This window comes from Triticum urartu, chromosome 3A (genome assembly GCF_056163025.1).
Source record: "Triticum urartu cultivar PI428250 chromosome 3A, HENAU_Tu73, whole genome shotgun sequence".
In the NCBI taxonomy this organism is placed as follows: Eukaryota; Viridiplantae; Streptophyta; class Magnoliopsida; order Poales; family Poaceae; genus Triticum; species Triticum urartu.
The window spans coordinates 388,751,656-388,771,858 of record NC_141875.1 but is presented as its reverse complement, the minus strand read 5'-3'; the positions used below and the strand labels follow the sequence as shown (position 1 = coordinate 388,771,858).

Sequence of the window (20,203 nt, the reverse complement as noted above, 5' to 3'; positions counted from 1 at the left end):
ATGAATTTTTATGGAATTTAGTTGAACTTGAGAAATAGTTCATCTTATTCTTGGTAATTTTCTGAACATTTTGGTATATAATATGCCTATGTAATTTTTTATTTACTTTATTCTACTGCAGTTTTCCTTTATGTTTTTTTAAAAGAAAAAAAACGCACACACGCACCGCCTGGACCGGGACACTGTTCGGCCCAGAGGCAAACAAGCCGGCCCGCTCCGCCTTTCAGCCCACGGTCTGCCCCGCGCCCGAGCGCCCTTTGCGTCGGTCGACTGCCAGCGCCTCCCCCTCGCTATCCTCTCGCCGCTGCCGCTGACTAGCGGGGCCCATCCTCGGGTCGCCCCCAACCTCCCGCCGCGCCGCTCGGAACGAGCTTGCGCGTGTGCCGCCCGCAACTGTCGGCCGCTCCGCTCGGGATAGAGCTCATCCCCGAACCACCGGAGCACCAGACTGCGCCTATAAATGCCCCGACTCCCCTCTGTCGATCCCGCCGCCTCGCATCTACCCACGCCGCTTGTAGCCGCCTCCTCGTCGTTTTGCATCTCGCCGGAGCCGAGGTCTTCGACGGTCCATTCCATCGTCAGTGAGCCCCTCCGGTACCTACCTTCATCTTCTATCGACTCTCCTACTCCTCGCGCATCTCCTTGACATCTTGCTTTGTCTTAGATCGAGCCGGAACAACGCCTTGATCGACACCGACCTCGCCGGAGCGCCCGGAGCACAGGAGCTCTGCTGCCTTCGCCCCTCTCGACTCCGACGCCCCGAGGAACCCCGCCACCACCACCGAGCGCGTCGCGTCGCGCTGCGTCTCCCCGTCGCCTTCCCTGCCGCCCAGGACCACCGCAGCCGCCGCCCCACCGACGGAGAGCCCCGCCGGAGCACGGAGCCCCTCGTCCTCGCGCCGCCCATCCAGATGCCCCGAGGATACCTGCCACCACCACCACGACGCTCGCGCCACGCCGCAACCCTCCGTCCACTTCGCCACCGTAGAAGCCCGCCGGAACCGTCGCCTCGTCGACGCTGAGGTCCTAGCCAATGTCGGCGCCGCTGCAGTTGCCCTCTGTGAGCTGCCCTGCCTCCTCGTTTTTTTCTAGGTCTAGGTTTTTTTGTGAACCGTTACACAAAAAAACCCACCGGTTTTTAAACCGGTCGGTTCACTTAGTTTAGCCGCGGTAGCCCGTTTTTCTTATATGTCGACCGTTCGCCGGTTAAGCTCGCAACGAATGGGTATGCACCAGTAGGAATTTTCCACGTGTCAGGGACCTGCTTGCGATAGTTTTCTTCACTGTTTAGTCCCTGTAATTAGCAGATTAGTCCCTAAACTTAGAATAGCCACACCTTTTTAACCGTAAGTCCAAATTCGACGAAACCAGTGGCAAAATGTTCGTCTCGAATAGCTTTATCCAGAGAACCAGCTTTGAAAACTTTTGGCCAATTTCAAATTTGAATTTATTCAGGTTTGAGTTCAAACTTCAACTGGCCATATCTCCTAAACCGTAGCTCCGATTGATGTGATTCTTTTTGCACCATATCATCGTAGCCAAACCCTACCACTTGGACCATTGTCACATATTTTCACACACCTAGGATCTGTCCAGGATAGTTTTATTACTATGCAAGTATGCACGATAGATCACATCACGGTTTTGCACCTTATGTCACTTATTGTTGGCACCTAGAATTATTTGCATGCAAGTTATGTGTGTTGGGTTTCCATTTGGATTTCTGAGTCCTTTTGTTGCATGTTATTGCTCTCTGGAATGATTGCTTATGTATGCTATTTTACTTTGACGATAGACTGTCTAGAGTGCGAAGCGGAGTACTATCGATCTCTGGAATTCAACTATCAGTATCAAGGCAAGTTCACATTTGACCATTCTTCCAATTACCTATGTTTATATTATGCACTTAGTCCTTTTGTGGTAGGATTGCATGGTAGGATTTATTGTTGCCAGATGGCTATATCGTTACCTAGTAGTTCATTTGAGGTTGGTTTGATCTATACATCCTTGTCACCACCGTGTAAGTTTATTTTTGCCTCGCTAAATGTAGATGTGGTGTGGGAAGCGAACATGGCGAGACATGAGTGACAAAGTAGTAATTAGGACCAAGACTTGTAAATGAACTACCTGGGCGGTATTTGGTTTGAATGGTGGCGAAGTACAGTGGGAGCATGCATGGTTAATCCATGGTGGTGCACCACTAGTGGTCGGCCGCCCAGGCTCAAAGAGATCAATCGTATTCTCTTGTCTAGAAGCTTCCGTGTGCAGCCACAAGCTAATATGAGCTCTGGCTTAGTTGAGTAGATAATGTGACCTCTTTCGGGGTAGGCTAGCAGATGTAGACTGAGTAGGTGTACCGGCCTATCCATGGGTTAAGGGGAAATACTTTCGAAAGACTATGTCTCGGTCATCCTGTTCTCAAACACCAGGTAGTGCGAGAATTTCAAGGGAGGCAATCGAGTCTTGTGGGGAAAAGTGTGCAAACCTCTGCAGAGTGTTAAAACCTAATCGATTAGCCGTGTCCCCGATCACGGACAACTTGAGCATCTAGTAGTGGAAATGCTGGGAGATCTCATCACTCTTAATTAAACAGTTGTGTTGTAAATGAAACTTTGGGAATGGATTGAGTTGGGTTTACCAACTCATCCTATGCTATACAATAGTGGTAGAATAATATCTTTTATTCTAGGGAAAAACTAGCTTTATGCAAAAACTAAACTTAGAGCTTTCCACCAGCCAAATTGCATGTACAAATAGGTTCATTATTCTTATTATGTGACTTGCCAGTACATTCAATGTATTGACCTACAGGGCTGCAACGTCTTATGTTGCCGGGATTTGCTTGTTGGGGAACGTAGCAGAATTTTAAAATTTTCTACGCATCACCAAGATCAATCCATGGAGTCATCTATCAATGAGGAAAAGAGGAGTACATCTACATACCCTTGTAGATCACGAGCGGAAGCGTTCAAGAGAACGGGGTTGATGGAGTCGTACTCGACGTGATTCAAATCACCGATGACCAAGTGCCGAATGGACAGCACCTCCGCGTTCAACACACGTACGGTTGGGGAGACATCTCCTCAAACTTGATCCATCAAGGGGTGGTAGGAGAGGTTGATGAAGATCCAGCAGCACGCCGGCGTGGTGGTGGAAGCAACGGTGATCTCGGCAGGGCTTCGCCAAGCGCTGGGAGACGGAGGAGTGTCACGGGAGGGAGAGGGAGAGGCCAGGGGCTTGGGTGCGCAGCCCTCCCTCCCCCACTATATATAGGGTGGCTAGGGGGGCGCTAGCCCTAGGAGATCCAATCTCCTAGGGGGGGGGGGCGGCCAAGGGGGTGCCTTGCCCCCCAAGGCAAGGGTGGCGCCCCCACCCCTAGGGTTTCTAACCCTAGGCGCAGGGGGAGGCCCAAGGGGGGGGTGCACCAGCCTCACTAGGGGCTGGTTCCCCTCCCACTTCAGCCCATGGGGCCCTCCGGGATAGGTGGCCCCACCCGGTGGACCCCCGAGACCCTTCCGGTGGTCCCGGTACAATACCGGTGACCCCCGAAACCTTCTCGATGGCCGAAACTGGACATCCTATATATGAATCTTTACCTCCGGACCATTCCGGAACTCCTCATGACGTCCGAGATCTCATCCGGGACTCCGAACAACTTTCGGGTTACCATGTGCTAATATCTCTACAACCCTAGCGTCACCGAACCTTAAGTGTGTAGACCCTACGGGTTCGGGAGACATGCAGACATGACCGAGAAGCCTCTCCGATCAATAACCAATAGCGGGATCTGGATACCCATGTTGGCTCCCACATGCTCCACGATGATCTCATCGGATGAACCACGATGTCGAGGATTCAATCAATCCATATACAATTCCCTTTGTCAATCGGTACGTTACTTGCCCGAGACTCGATCGTCGGTATCCCAATACCTTGTTCAGTCTCGTTACCGTCAAGTCACTTTACTCGTACCGTAATGCATGATCCCGTGATCAACCACTTGATCACATTGAGATCATTATGATGATGCATTACCGAGTGGGCCCAGAGATACCTCTCCGTCATACGGAGTGACAAATCCCAGTCTCGATTCATGCCAACCCAACAGATACTTTCGGAGATACCTGTAATGTACCTTTATAGTAACCCAGTTACGTTGTGACGTTTGGCGCACCCAAGGCACTCCTACGGTATCCGGGAGTTGCATAATCTCATGGTCTAAGGAAATGATACTTGACATTCAGAAAAGCTACAGCAAATGAACTACACGATCTTTGAGCTAAGCTTAGGATTGGGTCTTGTCCATCACATCATTCTCCTAATGATGTGATCCCGTTATCAATGACATTCAGTGTCCATAGTCAGGAAACCTTGACTATCTTTTGATCAACGAGCTAGTCAACTAGAGGCTCACTAGGGACGTGTTGTGGTCTATGTATTCGCACATGTATTACGATTTCCGGATAACACAATTATAGCATTAACAATACACAATTATCATGAACAAAGAAATATAATAATAACCATTTTATTATTGCCTCTAGGGCATATTTCCAACAGTCTCCCACTTGCACTAGAGTCAATATTCTAGTTACATTGTGATGAATCGAACACCCATGCAGTTCTGGTGTTGATCATGTTTTGCTCTAGGGAGAGGTTTAGTCAACGGATCTGCTACATTCAGGTCCGTATGTACTTTACAAATCTCTATGTCTCCATTTTGAACACTTTCACGAATGGAGTTGAAGCGACGCTTGATATGCCTGGTCTTCCTGTGAAACCTGGGCTCCTTGGCAAGGGCAATAGCTCCAGTGTTGTCACCGAAGAGAGTCATCGGGCCCGACGCATTGGGTATGACTCCTAGGTCGGTAATGAAGTCCTTCACCCAGACTGCTTCTTGTGATGCCTCCGAGGCTGCCATGTACTCCGCTTCACATGTAGATCCCGCCACAACGCTTTGCTTGCAACTGCACCAGCTTACTGCCCCACCATTCAAAATATACACGTATCCGGTTTGTGACTTAGAGTCATCCAGATCTGTGTCGAAGCTAGCATCGACGTAACCCTTTACGACGAGCTCTTCGTCACCTCCATAAACGAGAAACATTTCCTTGGTCCTTTTCAGGTACTTTAGGATATTCTTGACCGCTGTCCAGTGTTCCATGCCGGGATTACTTTGGTACCTTCCTACCAAACTTACGGCAAGGTTTACATCAGGTCTGGTACACAGCATAGCATACATGATAGACCCTATGGCCGAGGCATAGGGGACGACACTCATCTTTTCTCTATCTTCTGCCGTGGTCGGGCATTGAGCCGTGCTCAATCTCGTACCTTGCAATACAGGCAAGAACCCCTTCTTTAACTGATCCATTTTGAACTTCTTCAATATCTTGTCAAGGTACGTACTTTGTGAAAGACCAATGAGGCGTCTCGATCTATCTCTATAGATCTTGATGCCTAATATATAAGTAGCTTCTCTGAGGTCCTTCATTGAAAAACACTTGTTCAAGTAGGCCTTTATGCTTTTCAAGAATTCTATATCATTTCCCATCAACAGTATGTCATCCACATACAATATGAGAAATGCTACAGAGCTCCCACTCACTTTCTTGTAAATGCAGGCTTCTCCATAAGTCTGCATAAACCCAAACGCTTTGATCATCTCATCAAAGCGAATGTTCCAACTCCGAGATGCTTGCACGAGCCCATAAATCGAGCGTTGGAGCTTGCACACCTTGTCAGCATTCTTAGGATCGACAAAACCTTCCGGCTGCATCATATACAATTCTTCCTTAAGGAAACCATTAAGGAATGCCGTTTTGACGTCCATTTGCCATATCTCATAATCATAGAATGCGGCAATTGCTAACATGATTCGGACGGACTTTAGCTTTGCTACGGGTGAGAAAGTCTCATCGTAGTCAACCCCTTGAACTTGTCGATAACCCTTAGCGACAAGCCGAGCTTTATAGATGGTCACATTACCATCCGCGTCTGTCTTCTTCTTAAAGATCCATTTATTTTCTATGGCTCGCCGATCAACGGGCAAGTCAGTCAAAGTCCATACTTCGTTTTCATACATGGATCCTATCTCGGATTTCATGGCTTCCAGCCATTTGTCAGAATCCGGGCCCACCATTGCTTCTTCATAGTTCGAAGGTTCACCGTTGTCTAACAACATGATTTCCAAGACAGGGTTGCCGTACCACTCTGGTGCGAAACGTGTCCTTGTGGACCTACGAAGTTCAGTAGCAACTTGATCTGAAGTTTCATGATCATCATCATCAACTTCCTCTCTAGTCGGTGCAGGCACCTCAGGAACATTTTCTTGAGCTGCGCCACTTACCGGTTCAAGAGGTAATACTTCATCAAGTTCTACCTTCCTCCCACTTATTTCTTTCGAGAGAAACTCTTTCTCTAGAAAGGACCCATTCTTGGCAACAAAGATCTTGCCTTCGGATCTGAGGTAGAAGGTATACCCAACAGTTTCTTTAGGGTATCCTATGAAGACGCATTTTTCCGACTTGGGTTCGAGCTTTTTAGGTTGAAGTTTCTTGACATAAGCATCGCATCCCCAAACTTTTAGAAACGACAGCTTAGGTTTCTTCCCAAACCATAATTCATACGGTGTCGTCTCAACGGATTTCGACGGAGCCCTATTTAAAGTGAATGCGGCAGTCTCTAAAGCATAGCCCCAAAATGATAGCGGTAAATCGGTAAGAGACATCATAGATCGCACCATATCTAATAGAGTGCGATTACGACGTTCGGACACACCATTACGCTGAGGTGTTCCAGGCGTCGTTAGTTGTGAAACTGTTCCACATTTTCTTAAGTGTGTGCCAAATTCGTGACTCAAGTATTCTCCCCCACGATCTGATCGGAAGAACTTGATTTTCCTGTCACGTTGATTCTCAACCTCACTTTGAAATTCCTTGAACTTTTCAGAGGTCTCAGACTTGTGTTTCATTAAGTATACATACCCATATCTACTCAAGTCATCAGTGAGGGTGAGAATATAACGATAGCCACCGTGAGCCTCAACACTCATTGGACCGCACACATCAGTATGTATGATTTCCAATAAGTTGGTTGCTCGCTCCATTGTTCCTGAGAATGGAGTCTTGGTCATTTTACCCATGAGGCATGGTTCGCACGTGTTAAATGATTCGTAATCAAGAGACTCTAAAAGTCCATCTGCATGGAGCTTCTTCATGCGTTTGACACCTATGTGACCAAGGCGGCAGTGCCACAAGTATGTGGGACTATCATTATCAACCTTACATCTTTTGGTATTCACACTATGAATATGTGTAGCATTACGCTCGAGATTCATTAGGAATAAACCATTCACCATCGGAGCATGACCATAAAACATATCTCTCATATAAATAGAACAACCATTATTCTTGGATTTAAATGAGTAGCCATCTCGTATTAAACGAGATCCTGATACAATGTTCATGCTCAAAGCTGGCACTAAATAACAATTATTGAGGTTTAAAACTAATCCCATAGGTAAATGTAGAGGTAGCATGCCGACGACGATCACATCGACCTTGGAACCATTCCCGACGCGCATCATCACCTCGTCCTTCGCCAGTCTCTGTTTATTCCGCAGCTCCTGCTTTGAGTTACAAATGTGAGCAACCGCACCGGTATCAAATACCTAGGAGCTACTATGAGTACTCGTAAGGTACACATCAATTACATGTATATCACATATACCTTTCGTGATGCCGGCCTTCTTGTCCGCTAAGTATTTGGGGCAGTTTCGCTTCCAGTGACCACTTCCCTTGCAATAAAACACTCAGTCTCGGGCTTGGGTCCATTCTTTGGCTTCTTCCCGGCAGCTTGCTTACCGGGCGCGACAACTCCCTTGCCGTCCTTCTTGAAGTTCTTCTTACCCTTGCCTTTCTTGAACTTAGTGGTTTTATTCACCATGAACAATTGATGTTCCTTTTTGATTTCCACCTCTGCTGATTTCAGCATTGAATACACCTCAGGAATGGTATTTTCCATCCCCTGCATATTGTAGTTCATCACAAAGCTCTTGTAGCTCGGTGGAAGCGACTGAAGGATTCTGTCAATGACCGCGTCATCCGGGAGATTAACTCCCAGCTGAGTCAAGCGGTTATGCAACCCAGACATTTGGAGTATGTGCTCGCTGACAGAACTATTTTCCTCCATCTTACAGCTGAAGAACTTGTCGGAGACTTCATATCTCTCGACCCGGGCATGAGCTTGAAAAACCATTTTCAGCTCTTCGAACATCTCATATGCTCTGTGTCTCTCAAAACGCTTTGGAGCCCCGGTTCTAAGTTGTAAAGCATGCCGCACTGAACGAGGGAGTAATCATCAGCACGTGTCTGCCAAGCGTTCATAACGTCTTGGTTCTGTGGGACGGGTGCGTCACCTAGCGGTGCTTATAGGACATAATCTTTCTTGGCATCTATGAGGATGATCCTCAGGTTTCGGACCCAGTCCGTATAGTTGCTGCCATCATCTTTCAGCTTGGTTTTCTCTAGGAACGCGTTGAAGTTGAGGACAATGTGGGCCATTTGATCTACAAGACATATTGTAAAGATTTTAGACTAAGTTCATGATAATTAAGTTCATCTAATCAAATTATTAAATGAACTCCCACTCAGATAGAAATCCCTCCAGTCATCTAAGTATAACATGATCCGAGTTAACTAGGCTGTGTCCGATCATCACGTGAGACGGACTAGTCAACATCGGTGAACATCTTCATGTTGATCGTATCTTCTATACGACTCATGCTCGACCTTTCGGTCTTCTGTGTTCCGAGGCCATGTCTGTACATGCTAGGCTCGTCAAGTCAACCTAAGTGTATTGCGTGTGTAAATCTGTCTTACACCCGTTGTATTCGAACGTTAGAATCTATCACACCCGATCATCACGTGGTGCTTCGAAACAACGAACCTTCACAACGGTGCACAGTTAGGGGGAACACTTTCTTGAAATTATTACGAGGGATCATCTTATTTAAGCTACCGTCGTTCTAAGCAAATAAGATGTAAAACATGATAAACATCACATGCAATCAAATAGTGACATGATATGGCCAATATCATTTGCTCCTTTGATCTCCATCTTCGGGGCTCCATGATCATCGTTGTCACCGGCATGACACCATGATCTCCATCATCATGATCTCCATCATTGTGTCTTCTTGAAGTTGTCTCGTCATCTATTACTTCTACTACTATGGCTAACGCTTTAGCAATAAAGTAAAGTAATTACATGACGTTTATGTTGACACGCAGGTCATAAATAAATAAAGACAACTCCTATGGCTCCTGCCGGTTGTCATACTCATCGACATGCAAGTCGTGATTCCTATTACAAGAACGTGATCAATCTCATACATCACATATATCATTCATCATTCATCACAACCTTTGGCCATATCACATCACAAAACACTTGCTGCAAAAACAAGTTAGACGTCCTCTAATTGTTGTTGCAAGTTTTTACGTGGCTGCTATAGGTTTCTAGCAAGAACGTTTATTACCTATGCCAAAACCACAACGTGAATTGCCAATTTCTATTTACCCTTCATAAGGACCCTGTTCATCGAATCCGATCCGACTAAAGTGGGAGAGACAGACACCCGCCAGCCACCTTATGCAACTAGTGCATGTCAGTCGGTGGAACCGGTCTCACGTAAGCATACGTGTAAGGCTGGTCCGGGCCGCTTCATCCCACGATGCCGCCGAATCAAGGTAAGACTAGTAACGGCAAGCAAATTGACAACATCTACGCCCACAACTACTTTGTGTTCTACTCGTGCATAGTAACTACGCATAGACCTAGCTCATGATGCCACTGTTGGGGAACGTAGCAGAATTTTCAAATTTTCTACGCATCACCAAGATCAATCTATGGAGTCATCTATCAATGAGGGAAAGAGGAGTGCATCTACATACCCTTGTAGATCAAGAGCGGAAGCGTTCGAGAAAACAGGGTTGATGGAGTCGTACTCGACGTGATTCAAATCACCGAAGACCAAGTGCCGAACGGACAGCACCTCCGCGTTCAACACATGTACGGTTGGGAAGACGTCTCCTCCAACTTGATCCAGCAAGGGGGAAGGAGAGGTTGATGAAGATCCAGCAGCACGACGGCGTGGTGGTGGAAGCAACGGTGATCTCGGCAGGGCTTCACCAAGCGTTAGGAGACGGAGGAGTGTCACGGGAGGGAGAGGGAGAGGCCAGGGGCTTGGGTGTGCAGCCCTCCCTCCCCCCACTATATATAGGGTGCCTAGGGGGGGGCGCCGTCCCTAGGAGATCCAATCTCCTAGGGGGGGCGGCGGCCAAGGGGGTGCCTTGCCCCCCAAGGCAAGGGTGGCGCCCCCACCCCTAGGGTTTCTAACCCTAGGCGCAGGGGGAGGCCCAAGGGGGGCGCACCAACCCACTAGGGGCTGGTTGCCCTCCCACTTCAGCCCATGGGGCCCTCCAGGATAGGTGGCCCCACCCGGTGGACCCCCGGGACCCTTCCGGTGGTCCCGGTACAATACCGGTGACCCCCGAAACCTTCCCGATGGCCGAAACTGGTTTTCCTATATATGAAACTTTACCTTGACGTCCGGGATCTCATCCGGGACTCCGAACAACTTTCGGGTTACCGTGTGCTAATATCTCTACAACCCTAGCGTCACCGAACCTTAAGTGTGTAGACCCTACGGGTTCGGGAGACATGCAGACATGACCGAGAAGCCTCTCCGGTCAATAACCAACAGCGGGATCTGGATACCCATGTTGGCTCCCACATGCTCCACGATGATCTCATCGGATGAACCACGATGTCGAGGATTCAATCAATCTGTATACAATTCCCTTTGTCAATCGGTACGTTACTTGCCCGAGACTCGATCGTTGGTATCCCAATACCTTGTTCAGTCTCGTTACCGGCAAGTCACTTTACTCGTACCGTAATGCATGATCCCGTGATCAACCACTTGATCACATTGAGCTCATTATGATGATGCATTACCGAGTGGGCCCAAAGATACCTCTCCGTCATACGGAGTGACAAATCCCAGTCTCGATTCGTGCCAACCCAACAGACACTTTCGGAGATACCTATAATGTACCTTTATAGTCACCTAGTTACGTTGTGACGTTTGGCACACCCAAGGCACTCCTACGGTATCCGGGAGTTGCACAATCTCATGGTCTAAGGAAATGATACTTGACATTCAGAAAAGCTACAGCAAACGAACTACACGATCTTTGAGCTAAGCTTAGGATTGGGTCTTGTCCATCACATCATTCTCCTAATGATGTGATCCCGTTATCAATGACATCCAATGTCCATAGTCAGGAAACCATGACTATCTTTTGATCAATGAGCTAGTCAACTAGAGGCTCACTAGGGACGTGTTGTGGTCTATGTATCCACACATGTATTACGATTTCCGGATAACACAATTATAGCATGAACAATAGACAATTATCATGAACAAAGAAATATAATAATAACCATTTTATTATTGCCTCTAGGGCATATTTCCAACATTGCTACGACGAGTAAGAGTTACGTTGTAGGGTTACGGTCTACAATCAACTTGCCGTTGGCATTGATGGACTCCACACCCTTATGTTTGTTTCCGCTGAGACTTATGAGGTATATATCAGTTTTACATTATTTATACATGTGATTGCACTTCGATATATACATTGATGTACTGTGTGTGCCAGCATACCGATCCAGGGATGTCACGGATACCCAGAGGCTTGACCGTTTGAGGTCGGGTCGCTACAGAGATGGTATCAGAGCACATGTTGATTGTAGGACGCGACCCTAGAAACTGGAAAGCCCTTAGGAAAGAACTCTCTAAAACTTAATTTTCAAAAAGATCCTCTACCTCTCTTCTTTTCTAAGTGTTATAAAATCTTTCCTTTTATCTTGAATAGTTAGACAATACCCTTTTCCCTTTGACCACACGGATGATCAACTGATGAGACCCCTCCGAGAAGGGCAAGATATCGGACTTTGCCATACACTGGAAGAATTGAAGCTACAACAGTCGAAGCCTTTGAAGAATTGAAGAATTTGAAGACACCGACAAATTCCAAGATTTATATGACCTTTAGAGGACTAAACCCTTGTTGTATACTCACGTTAGATGCGATGATTTGTGAGCTGTCATATTTTGTGTGTGTTTTCCGACAGCAACAAATAAAACTTATTTTCAAAACTATATTGTGTGTATTGTGTGTATCTCTCTCTATCTCTCTCGTATCTCATCCCAAAACCCTTGGACCCAATAGATGATGAATGAAGATGGACTTGTATTCTCTGAACCGATCACTCAGTTGGAGGTAGAGCTATGGATTCAAAACATGGAGAATCACTTCAGGAGCAATTTGGTTGCAAGGAAGTATGAGGTTCAATACGCTCTTCAGTACTTTACAAAAAGTGTTGCAACCTGGTGGAAAATGCATCACGCCATACAAGGATGTAATCGAGCAAAAACTTGGGAGGAACTGAAGAAGACTTTGTTGGGATCCCGTCTTATCTAGAAGCACAGTGATAAACCGAAAAAGAAACCTTGTGCCTGCAAGATATGCGGAGAAATAGGACATACCCATGAAGAACACAAGGATGGATGCCCTCATTGTGAAGGAAATCACCAAGCTGAAGAATGTCCAACCATGAAGGTTACTTGTTTCTTGTGTGAAGGAACTACACACTACCCTGCCCAGTGTCATATTTATCCCAAGGTACAAGAAATTACCAAGCAGCAGAAGTAAGCAGTGAAAGAAGCCCTCAGGGAAAGTTTAAGAAAATCGATGATGAAAGAAGATGTTGACGGCCCTAATGGAGAAAGCCTAAACAGATTTTACTCCAATGCTTGCTATTCATGTGGAGAAGAAGGACATTTTTCACAATATTGCATGAAGGAAAACCAAGAGTATCTGGGAGACTTCCCGATAGAAGAAGTGGAGTTTGATCCACATGAGATAGAAGAATTGATCGGAACGAAGAAGTCGAGGAAGAGAAAGAGCATGTATCCCCAGAACAACCCAATTTCTGCAGAAAAGGACCTGAGTCAAATCACTTGTTACAGATGCAAGGATTTAGGTCATTACGCTAGCAAATGCCCAGCAAGGGAGCCAAGAACCCAAGGAGCCAAGATAACCACCAGGAAGCCCCTGGATTTGTCTGAAGTCATTTGTTTATGCTGCAAAGGAGTAGGACATTTTGCCAGAGAATGTTCAGACCCGAGGAGAGCTTGAGCAGAGTAGTTGAGATCTTGATATTGGAATAAAGCATGTAATAAAGTTGGAACACACTTTTATTTTCGTTGGGGATGTTGAGTTGAGTTGTGAAATGGAAATTGTAATAGCTCATGAAGCAATAAAAGTTGAGGTGTTTGGAATCTCATATGAAATGTTATGAGTTGTTTGTTGGTTGTGAGTGCCTCTCTCACTATGTCACCCAGACTTAAACCTTGAACCCATGGACAAGCTGATTACAAACCTTTCCCCGAAAAATAACCACATTTCACCCAAGGAAATACATACAGTATCCTGAGTACCCTTCTATCTTATACATGCAGATGACAACCCTTTACGAGTCTTTTCTCAAGGGCTCGGAAACGATCATGACCCTGACTGGTGATCAGGATTACCCAAAAATCCTGAAGGACATGATGAAGCATATTCATCTTGAAGGAGATGCAGTCTACAAGGGTTATCCTTTCATGGAGAATGGAGTTAAACTTTGGTACGTGGAAGTACACCTCCACCATGTGAAGGGAGTTTGCCCAAAGACTATGGGTCAATACTTTTTCATTTCTTGAGTACCACGAGCAACATTCTTTGATTCTATTCGTGAAGCTGCCATGGAAGCCATATGTCAGATGGGAGAAATACTAGAAGCAAGACTCCGTCATACTCAGGAATACTTGAGGGAGGTGCATGCAGAGATGATTGAGATGAAGCTCATGGCCACCATGATGAAGCAAAACATCGATGATTTGAAGGATCACATCGCACAATTCTAGTGGGACTGAAGCATCTTAAAGTAGGGCAAAAGAATAAAGATGGAAGTAATGCTTGGCCATGCCAAACTATGTGGGTGGCAGCTTTTGTAATAGTGTACCTTTGAAATTTGAGTTTTGAGTAGTGGTTAAGGATGTAATAAAGGATTTGATATGAAGAGAATATGAATTATGGATGAACCAGTGCATTTTTTGGCGTTACTTTTTTGTGTGAACACTTGACCAATGGAAAAGAAAATGTATTCCATAGAGTGGAATTTGGACAAATGAGTTGGAGTTTTGTTTTAGTTATGATGGTTACCCCAAGAGTATGAAGGAATGAAGTACTATTGGATTTAAAGGAGATGTAATATTGGAATATGGAACAATAGTAACTCCAAGGATGGGTTAAAGATATACAAGTGTTGAAGTGGGCCATAACCCACAGGACCCAGGATTTGATAAGGAAACAAGCACAATCTTGTTGAAGAACATAATTCTGAAAGAAGCTATGATTTCATCAGCATACGTTTCATAGGAGGTTACGTAAAACCTGAGAGTTGTGAAGAAACGATAGAGATTTTGTGTGGCTTGCAGAACCAAGGGATTTATCCGAACCCGGTTCGTGGAGAAGAGAAGTTCTGCAATGCTTGTGAGGATGCCCAAGTGTTAGAAAACGCGATTCACTATTTGCGTATGTGGTAATGATTCAAGTACGAGATGGATTGGCCCCCATACCGGAGACTTCTATCATGAACTATCATATGTTGATGGAAAATCAGATAGCCTTAAAACCCTAGAAGAGTGTCGACACGACAAGCCAAAAGCCTTAGAATGGCAGGACGATGGAAACCCTGTACAAGCACTTGCTGCCAATCATAGGTTATGCGGTGAGGTTCAGCCCAGACCCATTTCCTGTAGGAGAAACCAAAATTTGTCGACCACCATGAGGTTTTCGATAGTTGTTTAGCATTGGTGTCAGACCTGTCAAGTCTCAGAAGGATCCTATTTTGATGCAAGGACTCTTGATTTTGAGGAAAAGGCCATGCCCTTACTAGAAGAGCAAAAGTGAAGGAGTTATCTTGGAGAATATGAGAAAACCGACACCGTCAACGCAAAGGATGGAGTACATGAGTTTTGTGGGAACCGTGACCATGCTTTTAAGGGTGGTAGCACCCCATACCTCTTGGGTTGATTAATGGATTTCCAAGAAGACCCCCCAAACCTAACCTTCTTTCTAGCCTCTCAGAATCTCGAGGACGAGATTCATTTTAAGGGTGGTAGTTTGTAACATCCCAAAATTCTAAATTTTGGAATGTTATACTAAATAATTAATTATGACTGTTTGTTTGATTGTTGTGTGAAAGATGGTGTGAAATTGAGTGGAAATTGATTTTTTTAAAGTTGAATGAGAGGGAATAAAAGGACTTTCCCAAAACTTTCATCTTACATTTTTCTTGATCTCCATGAATTCAAAGTCATCTCATCACAAGACCCTAGAGTGAAGATAATATGACTTCTTCCATTTGAAGAAATAAAAAAAGGGGTTCAAAATGATTTGAATTCCATTTGAAATATTTCAAACTTAGAAACTTTAAGCAACTCAATGAGTTCATGAGGGAAGATAAAATGACTTCTTCAAATTCTAAGAAAGAGAGTTGGAAGTTTTAAAGGAATAATTTGAAGTCACTTTGAAGTTATTTGAATTTCCAAGTTTCAAATCCTCTTGGAAAATTATTTAGTTTTAATTCAAATTATTTTTCTCCTAAAAATAAATAAATAAATGGAAATAAGGGTAAAATGATTCCCTTCAATGGAAAATTAGGAGAAAATAAATTTGAAATCATTTTGCTATTTTAAAAATGATTTTTATTGATTTTAAAAGCAACAGTAGCACTGTTTGACTTTTATGAATTTTTATGGAATTTAGTTGAACTTGAGAAATAGTTCATCTTATTCTTGGTAATTTTCTGAACATTTTGGTATATAATATGCCTATGTAATTTTTTATTTACTTTATTCTACTGCAGTTTTCCTTTATGTTTTTTTAAAAGAAAAAAAACGCACACACGCACCGCCTGGACCGGGACACTGTTCGGCCCAGAGGCAAACAAGCCGGCCCGCTCCGCCTTTCAGCCCACGGTCTGCCCCGCGCCCGAGCGCCCTTTGCGTCGGTCGACTGCCAGCGCCTCCCCCTCGCTATCCTCTCGCCGCTGCCGCTGACTAGCGGGGCCCATCCCCAGGTCGCCCCCAACCTCCCGCCGCACCGCTCGGAACCAGATCGCGCGTGTGCCTCCCGCAACTGCCGGCCGCTCCGCTCGGGATAGAGCTCATCCCCTCACCACCGGAGCACCGGACTACACCTATAAATGCCCCGACTCCCCTCTGTCGATCTCGCCGTCTCGCATCTACCCATGCCGCTTGTAGCCGCCTCCTCGTCGTTTGCATCTCGCCGGAGCCGAGGTCTTCGACGGTCCATTCCGTCGTCAGTGAGCCCCTCCGGTACCTACCTTCATCTTCTATCGACTCTCCTACTCCTCTCACATCTCCTTGACATCTTGCTTTGTCTTAGTTCGAGCCGGAACAATGCCTCGATCGACACCGACCTCGCCGGAGCGCCCGGAGCACAGGAGCTCTACCGCCTTTTCCCCTCTCGACTCTGACGCCCCGAGGAACCCCGCCACCACCACCGAGCGCGTCGCGTCGCGCCGCATCTCCCCATCGCCTTCCCTGCCGCCGAGGACCGCCGCAGCCGCCGCCCCACCGATGGAGAACCCCGCCGGAGCACGGAGCCCCTCATCCTCGCGCCGCCCATCCGGACGCCCCGAGGATCCCCGCCACCACCACCGCGACGCCCGCGCCACGCCGCACCCCTCCGTCCACTTCGCCACCGTCGAAGCCCGCCGGAACCGTCGCCCCGTCGATGCCGAGGTCCTAGCCAACGCCGGTGCCGCCGCAGTTGCCCTCTGTGAGCCGCCCTGCCTCCTCGTTCTTTTCTAAGTCTAGGTTTTTTTGTGAACCGTTACACAAAAAACCCACCGGTTTTATTTTTACCGATCGGTTCACTTAGTTTAGCCGCGGTAGCCCTTTTTCTTATATGTCGACCGTTCGCCGGTTAAGCTCCGCAACGAATGGGTATGCACCAATAGGAATTTGCCATGTGTTAGGGACCTATTTGCGATAGTTTTCTTCACTGTTTAGTCCCTGTAATTAACAGATTAGTCCCTAAACTTAGAAGAGCCACAACTTTTTAACCATAAGTCCAAATTCGACGAAACTAGCGGAAATTTTTTCGTCTCGAATAGCTTTATCCAGAGAACCAGCTTTGAAAACTTTTGGACAATTTCAAATTTGAATTTATTCAGGTTCGAATTCATGCTTCAACTAGCCATATCTCCTAAACCGTAACTTCGATTGATGTGATTCTTTTTGCACCATGTCACCGTAGCCAAACCCTACCACTTGGACCATTGTCACATATTTTCACACACCTAGGATCTGTCCAGGATAGTTTTATTACTATGCAAGTATGCACGATAGATCACATCACGGTTTTGCACCTTATGTCACTTATTGTTGGCACCTAGAATTATTTGCATGCAAGTTATGTGTGTTTGGTTTCCATTTGGTTTTCTGAGTCCTTTTTGTTGCATGTTATTGCTCTCTGGAATGATTGCTTATGTACATTATTTTACTTTGACGATAGACTGTCCGGAGTGCGAAGCCGAGTAATATCGATCTCTAGAATTCAACTATCAGTATCAAGGCAAGTTCACATTTGACCATTCTTCCAATTACCTATGTTTATATTATGCACTTAGTCATTTTGTGGTAGGATTGCATGGTAGGATTTATTGTTGCCAGATGGCTATGTTGTTACCTAGTAGTTCATTTGAGGTAGGTCTGATCTATACATCATCGTCACCACCGTGTAAGTTTATTTTTGCCTCGCTAAATGTAGACGTGGTTTGGGAAGCGAACATGGCGAGACATGAGTGACAAAGTAGTAACCAGGACCAAGACTTGTAAATGAACTACCTGGTTGGTATTTGGTTTGAATGGTGGTGAAGTACAGTGGGAGCATGCATGGTTAATCCATGGTGGTGCACCACTAGTGGTCGGCCGCCCAGGCTCAAAGAGATCAATCGTATTCTCATGTCTAGAAGCTTCCGTGTGCAGCCACAAACCAATATGAGCTCTGGCTTAGTTGAGTAGATAGTGTGACCTCTTTCGGGATAGGCTAGTAGATGTAGAATGAGTAGGTGTACCGGCCTATCCGTGGGTTAAGGGGAAATACTTTCGAAAGACTATGTCTCGGTCATCCTGTTCTCAAACACCAGGCAGTGCGAGAATTTCAAGGGAGGTGATCGAGTCTTGCGGGGAAAAGTGCGCAAACCTCTGTAGAGTGTTAAAACATAATCGTTTAGACGTGTCACGGGTTACGGACAACTTGAGCATCTAGTAGTGGAAATGCTGGGAAATCTCATCACTCTTAATTAAACAGTTGGGTTGTAAATGAAACTTCGGGAATGGATTGAGTTGGGTTTACCAACTCATCCTATGCTATACAATAGTGGTAGAATAATATCTTTTATTCTAGGGAAAAACTAGATTTATGCAAAAACTAAACTTAGAGCTTTCCACCAGCCAAATTGCATGTACAAATAGGTTCATTATTCTTATGATGTGACTTGCCAGTACATTCAATGTACTAACCTACAGGGCTGCAACGTCTTATGTTGCAGGGATTTTCTACGACGAGTAAGAGTTACGTTGTAGGGTTACGGTCTACACTCAACTTGCCGTTGGCGTTGATGGACTCCACACCCTTATGTTTTTTTCTGCTGAGACTTATGAGGTATATATCAGTTTTACGTTATTTATACATGTGATTGCACTTTGATATATACATTGATGTACTGTGTGTGCCAGCATACCGATCCAGGTATGGCACGGATACACAGAGGCTTGACCGCTTGAGGTCGGGTCGCTACAGAAACGATATCATGAATTTAAGCAACTTGATCATGAGCATGTTGCACAAGCTTGGGAGAGGATGAAATTAATGATACGTAATTGCCCTACTCATGGGTTAAACTTATGGATGATCATACAAAATTTTTATGCTGGATTGAATTTTGCTTCTAGAAATCTTTTAGATTCGGCCGCGGGAGGCACTTTTATGGATATCACTTTAGGAGAATCTACTAAACTCCTAGATAACATTATGGTTAATTATTCTCAATGGCACACCGAAAGATCTACTAGTAAAAAGTTTCATGCTATAGAAGAAATTAATGTTTTGAGTGGAAAGATGGATGAACTTATGAAATTGTTTGCTAATAAGAGTGTTTCTTATGATCCTAATGATATGCCTTTGTCTTCTTTGATTGAGAATAATAATTAATCTATGGATGTGAATTTTGTTGGTAGGAACAATTTTGGTAACAATGGTTATAGAGGAAACTTTAATCCTAGGCCGTTTCCTAGCAATTCCTCTAATAATTATGGTAATTCCTACAACAACTCTTATGGGAATTTTAATAAGATGCCCTCTGATTTTGAGACTAGTGTTAAATAATTTATGATTTCGCAAAAGAATTTCAATGCTTTGCTTGAAGAAAAATTGCCTAAGATTGATGAGTAGGCTAGGAACATGGATAGAATTTCTCTTGATGTTGATTCTTTGAAACTTAGATATATTCCACCTAATCATGATATCAATGAGTCTAAGCCATGAGAATTTCCATTGATGAGTGCAAAGAAAGAACCGTTAGGATGCATGCTAAAAAGGATTGCTTTATAAAAGCGTGTTCTTCTAGTTTTCACGATAATAAGGATGAAGATCTAAAAGTGATTGATGTGTCTCCTATTAAATATTTGTTTTTCAATATGAATCTTGATAATGATGGGACTGGAGATGAGTCAACTTTAGCTAAAAGGCGTCCCAATGATTTAGAGTTTTTAGATCTTGATGCAAAAATTAATAAAAGTGGGATTGAAGAGGTCAAAACTTTACATATCAATAAACCCACTATTTTGCATTTCAAGGAATTTAATTATGATAATTACTCTTTGATAGATTGTATTTCCTTGTTGCAATCCGTGCTAAATTCTCCTCATGCTTATGATCAAAATAAAGCTTTTACCTAACATATCGTTGATGCTTTAATGAAATCTTATGAA

The 20,203-nt window shown here is 45.0% G+C and overlaps 1 protein-coding gene across 1 annotated transcript in view; it reads left to right on the top strand.

Moving 5' to 3' along the window:
- LOC147979796 (uncharacterized) overlaps positions 1-14,041 on the top strand; it is a 31,224-nt gene extending 17,183 nt beyond the window's left edge. The window contains exons 2-3 of the mRNA XM_087515348.1: positions 13,595-13,771; positions 13,898-14,041. Coding sequence (XP_087371474.1) covers positions 13,595-13,771; positions 13,898-14,041 — 321 coding nt within the window. The remainder of the gene's footprint in view (positions 1-13,594; positions 13,772-13,897) is intronic.
- Positions 14,042-20,203: the final 6,162 nt, after the last annotated feature.